Source organism: Spermophilus citellus (genome assembly GCF_964194105.1).
Source record: "Spermophilus citellus genome assembly, chromosome: 4".
Lineage (NCBI taxonomy): Eukaryota > Metazoa > Chordata > Mammalia > Rodentia > Sciuridae > Spermophilus > Spermophilus citellus.
Window position 1 is genome coordinate 224683904 of NC_138185.1, and position 9666 is coordinate 224693569.

Below are 9666 nucleotides of genomic sequence, written 5' to 3' on the forward strand. Positions count from 1 at the left end.
TGCACACTTCGGCAGGTTGAGTTCCCACCGGATCTCTGTTCGCGGGTTACTTTTGTGAACTTCACAGTCACCCGAAGCAGTTTGCAAAGCCAGTGTCTCAATGAGGTCCTCAAAGCAGAAAGACCTGATGTGGACGAGAAACGTTCTGACCTCCTGAAGCTTCAAGGTATGGGCCTGTGGCCCACCTGCAAGGGGTGGTGCAGGCAAGGAGGCTGACCCGAGGGACTGGGCGGACCCGGTGGTTGAGTTTGCACACTTGGGAGGGCACTCTTTCCTTTTGAACAAATGTATTACAGCAAAGTGTGTTTGTGTCACTGCAGGAGAATTCCAGCTACGGTTACGTCAGCTGGAAAAGTCTCTGCTACAAGCTCTGAATGAGGTGAAGGGGCGCATTTTGGATGACGACACAATCATAACAACTCTGGAGAACCTCAAGAGGGAGGCTGCCGAGGTCACCAGGAAAGTGGAGGAGACGGACATCGTCATGCAGGAGGTGGAGACGGTGTCCCAGCAGTACCTGCCGCTCTCCACCGCCTGCAGCAGCATCTACTTCACCATGGAGTCCCTGAAGCAGGTGACCTGACACCCTGGGTCACCCAGCGGGGCCTGCTGCCTCTGTGTGGTGCCGGTTGGGTGGCCTGACGTTGTGCCTCCTTTCAGATCCACTTCCTGTACCAGTACTCCCTGCAGTTCTTCCTGGACATCTACCACAACGTCCTGTATGAGAACCCGAACCTAAAGGGCATCACCGACCACACCCAGCGCCTCTCCATCATAACCAAGGACCTCTTCCAGGTGGACGATCCGCTGTTGGGGCAGGGGTTCGGGTAGCTCAGTGGAGGAGCTCTGTCCAGCATGTGTGGGGCCCTGGGCTGGGTCTCAGTGCAGGGCACTCGTCTGGCATGTGTGAGGCCCTGGGTCCGATTCTCAACATCAGATATAAATAAATAAAATAAAGGTCTATTAACAGCTAAAATATATATAAAGAAAAAAAAAAAACTTGAGGAACATGCATGTCCATGTGTCCTCAGGTGGCGTTTAACCGGGTGGCAAGAGGCATGTTGCATCAGGATCACATCACCTTCGCCATGCTGCTGGCCAGAATCAAACTGAAGGGCACCGTGGGGTAAGGCCACTCTGTGGGTGCTGGCATTTCACATGAGGGTACATTGACTTAAGCCAACAGAAGGGAACGTAAGGTCTGCCTGCCTGTCCACCCTCCTCAGGGAACCCACCTATGATGCAGAGTTCCAGCACTTCTTGAGAGGGAAAGAGATGGTTCTGAGCGCAGGATCCACCCCCAAGATCCAGGGGCTGACTGTGGAGCAGGCAGAGGCGGTCGTGAGGTTGAGCTGTCTTCCTGCATTCAGAGACCTGATCTCCAAGATTCAGGCAGATGAGGTAGGGGACTCCTCAGGATGGACTGCTGGGACACTCGGCCTCATCCCAGGAATTGGCAGTAACGATCACATGCTGGGGCTTGGGCTGGGGCTCAGTGGCAAGGTGCTTGCCTCGCACATGTGAGACACTGGGCTCGATTCTCAGCACCACATAAAAAATAAATAAATAAAATAAAGGTATTATGTCCATCTACAACTAAAAATATTTTAAAATATAAAGGTGGCATGCTGCATAACCTCGAGTGCTGGGTTGTGCATTCCTGTGCGCCCACTAGGCCTCTGCCGCGAGGTCAGCTCTGGGAGGGCAAGGCCCTGGGTTTCATTCCCCAGTACCACACAAAGTGCCAGCTCTGTCCCACAGTGCTTTCTGTGTTGTCTGCACAGCAGTTTGGCATCTGGCTGGACAGCAGCTCTCCGGAACAGACAGTGCCCTACCTCTGGAGTGAGGAGACTCCTGCAAGTGAGTGGTGTCCCAGCCCCTGGGGTCTCCTTTCTGGGCCTGAATTTAAGTGAGGGGTTTTCTGCTTGAAGTGACATTCCCAAAAAATTTCAAGCCACTGGTTCCCAAGGTGAGTAGTTCAGTGTTAAAACTGAGGGACCTTCTTGTGATCACACATTTTACAAGTAAGTAAATAATCAACAAATGGCACCAAGGTGTGTCCTGTCGCAGGGTGTTCAGAGCTGGAGAAGCAGCAGGAGGTGGGGAAGTCCTCTAGGCTAGGAGAACGAGAGGTTTGGGGTGGGGTTTGACCGCATCTGGAGCACCCTGTGCTGGGGCAGCAGGTGCTCTGGGTGGACCAGGTGACCGGCACGATCGTGTCCTTCAGCTAGCTGCACGCTTCATTTCAGCTCCCATTGGGCAGGCTGTCCACCGCCTGCTCCTGATCCAGGCTTTCCGGCCTGATCGCCTGCTGGCCATGGCCCATGTGTTTGTGTCCACGAACCTGGGGGAGTCCTTCATGTCCATCATGGAGCAGCCGCTCGACCTGACCCACATTGTGGGCACAGAGGTAATACCCTAGCCCCGTGCCCCTGACATCCCACCAGCAGCTGCCCACCCCCGACTCCCCAGCTCTGCTCTGCCTCCTGGCTGCAGTCTTCTCCAACACCAGGCACTGCTCAGCACCCTAACCTGCCCAGCTCCCTGCTGCCCGCTCCTCAGCCCAGAGACTGCATCTCGGCCGCACCCTGGGACGCCCCTTGACAGGCACATGATGTCTTCTCTCACTTCTGCCTCCTTCATCTGCAGGTGAAGCCAAACACGCCTGTCCTGATGTGCTCTGTGCCTGGGTATGACGCCAGCGGGCACGTGGAGGACCTCGCGGCCGAGCAGAACACACAGATCACTTCCATTGCCATTGGTAAGGGCTCTCGGTGGTCTCACGGGGCCACGGTGGCCTTGGAGCACCGAGTTGCTGTTGCTGACACTAAGCTCCCTCGTGCCAGGCTCAGCGGAAGGTTTTAACCAAGCAGATAAGGCGATAAACACCGCTGTGAAGTCGGGCAGGTAGGCCTGCTTGGATTTGATTAAAAAACCCACGTCCCCAAGAATTCTGGCAGGGACCCACATGTGGCGGTGGCTCTCCTGTGTGCAGGTGGGTGATGCTGAAGAATGTGCACCTGGCCCCAGGGTGGCTGATGCAGCTGGAGAAAAAGCTGCACTCCCTGCAGCCGCATGCCTGCTTCCGCCTTTTCCTCACCATGGAGATCAACCCCAAGGTGAGTGAAGACAGGGACTCGATGCTGGTGCACGGCCTGGCCTCCTGTGCCGACTGCTTGCACGTCCAGCAGCGTGGTCACAGGCACTGTGTCCTCCCCAGGTGCCTGTGAATCTGCTCCGTGCGGGTCGCATCTTTGTGTTTGAGCCACCGCCGGGGGTGAAGGCCAACATGCTACGGACGTTTAGCAGCATCCCTGTCTCACGGATATGCAAGGTAAAGAGCAGGTCCTCCTGACGCCGTCTTCCTGTGCACACAGACACGAGGTCCCTTCTCTGAACTCAGAAGCGGGCCTCTCATCCCAGCTGTGCCTCGTGGTAAACTGCATGATGTGTTTACTGGTTAACGGTGGGCAGCACTTCCTTCCTGTGCACAGGTGACAAGGTGAATGTCCATGTGCACCGTGGGCCTGGGGCATGGCAGTCACTCCTGAAGGAACAGACTGGCCCACGCTGAACCAGGACCCAACATGGGTGCCCTGGGGCCACACAGAATTCTCCCAGCACCAAATGCAGACTTGACAAGGGCTTGGACAAGAGGAAAGGGATTATGCAAGAATCTTGCATCAAGCTGAGGCAGGAGGATCACAAGTTGGAGGCCAGCCTGTGCCACCTCATGGGACCCCGTCTCAAATTACAATAAAGGGACGAGGATGTAGCTCAGTGGTAGAGTATCCCCGGGTTCAAGACCCAGTACCATTTAAAAAATAAAAATAAAAACCTAGGGCTAATTTTTTCTGTATTTAGTGCTTTTTTATTTTGTGCTGTGATCCAAGTTTTCAGGAAATATCTCCATATTGTTTTCTGTTGTCTGAATACATTTTTTTCAAGTGTCATTGGATGGCATCTTCTACCAGCAGTCCCCATATCACTTAGAGGGTGGCCCAGGTATCAGTGTGGACGGCTCCTGGCAGGCAGGGCTTTGGTTCTGATGTGGCGTCTGCACTGTTTCCGCGTGATTTTGATGATGCCTGTCCTTGTCACTTCTTCCTAGTCTCCCAACGAGCGTGCCCGCCTGTACTTCCTGCTGGCCTGGTTCCACGCCGTCATCCAGGAGCGCCTGCGCTACGCACCCCTGGGCTGGTCAAAGAAGTACGAGTTTGGAGAGTCTGACCTGCGGTCAGCCTGCGACACAGTGGACACGTGGCTGGATGACACGGCCAAGGCAAGTGGGCGGTGCCACCTGGGAGGCGCTCAGGTGCCACAGGTCATGAGGGCAGCGGAGGGACTAGTGTCCGAGGGACAGGCTGAGCTTAGCAGCAGCAGAGCACAACAGACAGTGGCACCTGCTGGCTGAAGTGGGTTCTCCTTGGCCCAAGTGTGACCTGACCACTCCTCACCCCAGGGCAGGCAGAACATCTCACCCGATAAAATCCCGTGGTCCGCCCTGAAGACCTTAATGGCGCAGTCCATCTATGGCGGGCGGGTGGACAACGAGTTCGATCAGCGTCTGCTCAACACCTTCCTGGAGCGGCTGTTCACCACCAGAAGCTTTGACAGCGAGTTCAAGCTGGCGTGCAAGGTCGATGGGCACAAGGACATTCAGATGCCCGACGGCATCAGGTGCGCCCCTGCCTTCCCTGGGGAGTGTGGTCCTGGGTGGCAGGCGCTGCCCACGTGGCCTCTAATGCTGTCCCCAAATGTGCCGGTTTTCCAGGCGCGAGGAGTTTGTGCAGTGGGTGGAGCTGCTCCCCGACACCCAGACGCCGTCCTGGCTGGGCCTGCCCAACAACGCCGAGAGGGTCCTCCTCACCACCCAGGGTGGGTGACCTGCACTGCCTCAGCCCCGCTGCTGCCGCCACTGTGTTCTGGGTGGGGCTGGGCCTGCGTGGCCTCTTGCTACAGCCCCTGGCCAGGGGTGCTGGCTCAGCGCGTGGGAACTGCCTGCCTTGGAAATGTGTTTTCTTCTTCAAGGGTTGAATAGTACCTGGTATTAGTGACTTATTTACTTACTTATTTTCTTGGTGCTGGGGATGGCGCCCAGGGCCAGGTGCATGCTGGCCAGTTGTTATTCCACAGAGCCACACCCCAGCCCTGAAGTGACACCATAAAACCATCGGTCACTTTTCTTCAGCAGTTATTATTTTTATTTACAAAGTTTATTTTCCAAGACGTTCAGAAGTGCTTTGAACCAGAAGGCAGTTAAGACACCGTCTGAGGAGTGGTCGTCTTCAGGAGAGAGAAGCCCAGAATAGAGGAGACTGGCCCAGGCGGCTCACCCGAGTAGATGCAGGCAGGTCGGACTCTTGCAGGCTGTGCTTCTGTGCCATGGCTCACCTTCGCCTGGGTCGGCCTGGGTGCCTGCAGGTGCTTCTGTGAAGAGGAGCCACTGCCCAGAGGGAAGGGCAGGCACACCGGCCTCAGGCCTCAGAGCCAGGCCACCTGTTCACTCAAAGAAGCAGGATGCTTAGCTGTGGCCATGTGGGTTTAGCTAGGAAACAAGGAAGGTCTGAGGCCTGGCCACCACAGGGATCCAGTAGGTTAGGTGGGATGGGGCTCTGACTTCGTCGGTTCAGTGCTGGGCCACTTGCCCTGAACCCTCCCACCTCGATGATGCAAGGACTATTTCCTGAACCCCATGACCCAGTGACACTGTCGGGAGCCTCTTGCCCATCACCACACCCAGTCCCATGGGAGAACGTAGCAGAGGCTGCCTGGACCAGTAGCCAGGGTCCAGGCAGCGGTGCTGGCAGCTCAGGCACTTGGCCCTCAGCTGTCAGTGGATGGGCAGTGGGACAGGGCGGCCACCACCCAGAGCCCCACACTGAGGGGCCTTCAGTCAGCTGGGATTGGCATTCCAGGAAAATCTGGCCATGGTGGGCGGCACTGTGCAGTTCAGGAATCCCCTAGAGTGGATGGCAGTGTGGAAGCCACGGGCGAAGGGCACCACAAGGCCCTGTGGTGGCCAGTTCTGCATTCACAGAGCTGAGGGGCTTGTGGAGCACAGAATCACCCTTCCCGTGTCTGAGAGGGCACCAGAGCCCTTGGGTCTAGAAGAGCTTCTCTTCAGTCTGTGCACCCAACTGGGTAGTTCCATTTTGGGTTTTTGGCACTGAGGATCGAATCGCAGGTCTTCACCACTGAGCTGCCTCCCAGCCCTTTTTCACTGGGAGACAGGGACTCGCTAAGTTGTGGAGACTGGCTTTAAACTCATTTGAAGTTTGAGCCTCCTGCCTCAGCCTCCAAGTTGCTGAGGTTATGGGTGTGTGCACCATGCCCAGCACTGGTTCAGGTTTGCCAGCCATGAACGTCACCAGGTGACAGTCGTTTTGCATTTGTCATCTTACCTTTCTGGCCAAGCCATTTCCTGTGCTCTACGGTCAGGAACCAGCTGGGTGGTAGAGCAGATGCTTAGCACTGCAGAGCCCCAGGTGCTGTCCCCTGCACCGAGGAAATGAAGGCAGGCACGGCAGGGCCTTGGAGGCCACGCGGTTTCTCCAGCTGACCCCACCGTGGCCTTGACGCTCAAGTCCTCCCCTTTGTGCTTCCCTCCCTCTGCCTGCCCCTGGCACCGTTCCCAGGCGTGGACATGATCAGTAAGATGCTGAAGATGCAGATGCTGGAGGACGAGGACGACCTGGCGTACGCAGAGACCGAGAAGAAAACGAGGACGGACTCCACTTCCGACGGGCGCCCCGCCTGGATGAGGACGCTGCACACCACGGCCTCCAACTGGCTGCACCTCATCCCCCAGACGCTCAGCCACCTCAAGCGCACCGTGGAGAACATCAAGGTAGCCGGCGCTGCTGCGGGCTCGGGGTCCTGGCAAGTCCAGCCTCAGACAGGCTCACCCTCGGTGCCTGGCAGCCTTTGGGCTCCATGAGAGAGGAGAGTGACCCTTAGTCCTCCTGAGGGCAGTCAGCTGGCCAGGCCACCCCAAGTCTCCAACTGAGGCAGCCAGCAGTTCTGGGTGGGCTGGGAGTTCAAGGCTCCCCAGAGGTCACCCCTCTCCCGTTCCTGCTGAAGAAGGGACCTCGCCTAATTCTCTTCTCTCTGGCCTTCTCTCTTTGGATGAGTTTAGGATCCTTTGTTCAGGTTCTTTGAGAGAGAAGTGAAGATGGGAGCCAAATTACTCCAGGACGTGCGCCAGGACCTGGCTGATGTCGTCCAGGTGTGCGAAGGAAAGAAAAAGCAGACCAACTACCTGCGAACGCTCATCAACGAGCTCGTGAAAGGTGCTGAGATGCGGCTGTCACAGTGGCCAGGCCTTCACCAGGGGCTGCCATCCAGGCCCACTATCTGGGGACTCTGTCCACACAGGCCACAGGGCCCTGGTCAGGCCTGGCCTCGGGAGCCTGCTGGGCATGGTGCCCTGGGAGGGTGTGGGTTTGGAGGCCCCAGGGTTCTCGCTCTTGTCCTGGGAGCCTGTGTGCCCAGAGCACTGAGCCACTGTGCAGGTTTTTAGCTGTGGTGTGGTTGGCTCCGATGGTGGCCCTCCACACACGCTCACCCCCAGCTGACCTGGCCTGGAAGCTGCACTGGAGACTGCCTGGGCCATCCTGGGTGTAGGCTGGGTGCAGAGGAGGGGGCGAGCACCCTGGATCTCGGTGGGAGTCTCGCCCTCACAGCTTGGCCCCGTGGGTGCTGAGCCCAGGTCTCTCTGTGCTGCAGGGATTCTGCCCCGGAGCTGGTCCCACTACACGGTGCCTGCTGGGATGACCGTCATCCAGTGGGTGTCGGACTTCAGCGAGCGGATCAAACAGCTGCAGAACATCTCCCTGGCAGCTGCCTCCGGGGGTGCCAAGGAGCTAAAGGTGGGGGGCCACACTCTGGAAGTCCACGGGGAGGAGCAGCCCCTCCCACAGGGAGCGTCAGGCAGCTCTAGGGACAGGCACAAGCCCCCACTCACTTGAGCTCCTTCCCGGCGGCTTTTCCCACAGAACATCCACGTGTGTCTGGGCGGCCTGTTTGTGCCCGAGGCCTACATCACCGCCACCAGGCAGTATGTGGCCCAGGCCAACAGCTGGTCCCTGGAAGAGCTCTGCCTGGAGGTCAATGTCACCACCTCACAGAGTGCCACCCTCGATGCCTGCAGCTTTGGGGTCACAGGTGAGCTGGAGTTGTGTGGAGCTCAGTCCCAGCCCCTGCGTGGCGCTTACTCACTGGCATGTGTCCACGGTGGCCCCGGCCATTGCTCCCAGGGTGTGTGTTGAAGGTGATGGGGCTCCACTCCAGGGGTGCTTCACCTTACCTGCAGGTCTGAAGCTTCAGGGGGCCACGTGCAGCAACAACAAGCTGTCGCTCTCCAATGCCATCTCCACCATCTTGCCCCTGACGCAGCTGCGCTGGGTCAAGCAAACCAGCCCCGAGAAAAAGGCCAACGTGGTGAGTGGCCGCCCTCCCTGGCTGTGGTCGGGCTCTGCAAGACACCCAGTGAGCAGGCAAGGCTGCCCTGCACTGGAGCCAGGCCTGCCTGGACACGTCCTCCTGTTTTCCTGCAGGTGACCTTGCCTGTCTACCTGAACTTCACCCGCGCAGACCTGATCTTCACTGTGGACTTTGAGATCGCCACCAAGGAGGACCCTCGGAGCTTCTACGAGCGTGGCGTCGCGGTCCTGTGCACGGAGTGAAGCTAGACTTTGTAGCTGCCCTTTATGTCTAACACTCATTGACCCTGAAAGTGCTCGGAAGGTGTGGACTTGTGAAAAGAAAATGGTGACAGAGACGGAAAGGAAGCTGGCCGGCGGGGGCAGTGGGAACCGGAATGCTGGCAGCAGGAGCTCTGGAGGCCACGGCCAGGCTTGTTTTATGAAATAAAACACTAAGCATGACCGGCTCCTGCCTCCTCTGTCGGCTTCAGCCTGAGGCTTGGGGAGGAGCGCTTGGCACTCACCCGCAGCCTCCTGGGGACAAGGGTGTGGGTCCCCTCCCCTTAGCACATTCGCCCACACCACCATCCCAGATGGGAACACAGTGGCTCAGGGCTCAGATGGCTTCTCCTATCCACATTGGCGGGTGACAGGCGGCCGGCTGTGGAAACAGGTCCTGGCATCTGGGGGTCTGTTGAGCGCACTGAGAGGGCCCAAGTGTGCAAGTGGTGCTCGGTCCCAGTAGAAGCCAGAAATGTCAACTAGCAGCTCCAGCCCACAGGTCAACAAGCAGATGCAGCCTGGCTGCCAGATGCCACCAGTGGTGCCCAGGGAAGAGACAGTCCAGGCCTGGACAGCTGTCCCCGAGGTCCAGGGCTTCCATGCAGACCCCACAAGGAGCACCTGAGGCTTTTCCCAAACTGCACAAAGGATACCCATCACCCGGTGCAGGGCCACCTCATAGTAGCCTCCTCTGGGGGCACCCCTGGAGCAGCAGGCTCCCCCAGGCCCCAGCGGGAACTCACCTCTGGGCCCACTCACCTCCACAACAGGAGGGTCTGGCTGGACAGTGACAGCCCACTAGCCAGGCCCTGCCTGGCAGAGCCAGAAGCAGGATGTTAACCACCCCACCCTCTGCCACCTGAGCATCTGACATCCAACAGTCCCCCTCTGCACCCCCGAGGCAGGGCCTCTTCCCCACCATGAAGAAGGAGCAGTTCCTTGTGGCAACGTCTCTTTA

At 58.0% G+C, this 9666-nt stretch overlaps 1 protein-coding gene across 2 annotated transcripts in view; it reads left to right on the forward strand.

Annotated features, from left to right (window-relative positions):
- The window catches only part of DYNC1H1 (dynein cytoplasmic 1 heavy chain 1), a 65459-nt gene extending 56571 nt beyond the window's left edge, over positions 1–8888 (forward strand). Inside the window, exons 59-78 of one of the 2 annotated variants that reach the window (XM_081293423.1) lie at positions 16–166; positions 321–574; positions 661–795; positions 1032–1126; positions 1227–1401; positions 1785–1860; positions 2250–2410; positions 2650–2761; positions 2847–2907; positions 2996–3119; positions 3221–3334; positions 4112–4282; positions 4463–4680; positions 4775–4878; positions 6639–6850; positions 7139–7292; positions 7729–7871; positions 7998–8166; positions 8315–8442; positions 8559–8888. In XM_081293423.1, coding sequence (XP_081149549.1) covers positions 16–166; positions 321–574; positions 661–795; positions 1032–1126; positions 1227–1401; positions 1785–1860; positions 2250–2410; positions 2650–2761; positions 2847–2907; positions 2996–3119; positions 3221–3334; positions 4112–4282; positions 4463–4680; positions 4775–4878; positions 6639–6850; positions 7139–7292; positions 7729–7871; positions 7998–8166; positions 8315–8442; positions 8559–8687 — 2886 coding nt within the window. In that variant the 3' untranslated portion in view covers positions 8688–8888. The remainder of the gene's footprint in view (positions 1–15; positions 167–320; positions 575–660; positions 796–1031; positions 1127–1226; positions 1402–1784; positions 1861–2249; positions 2411–2649; positions 2762–2846; positions 2908–2995; positions 3120–3220; positions 3335–4111; positions 4283–4462; positions 4681–4774; positions 4879–6638; positions 6851–7138; positions 7293–7728; positions 7872–7997; positions 8167–8314; positions 8443–8558) is intronic. The other variant, XM_081293424.1, reaches the window with a different exon arrangement.
- Positions 8889–9666: the final 778 nt, after the last annotated feature.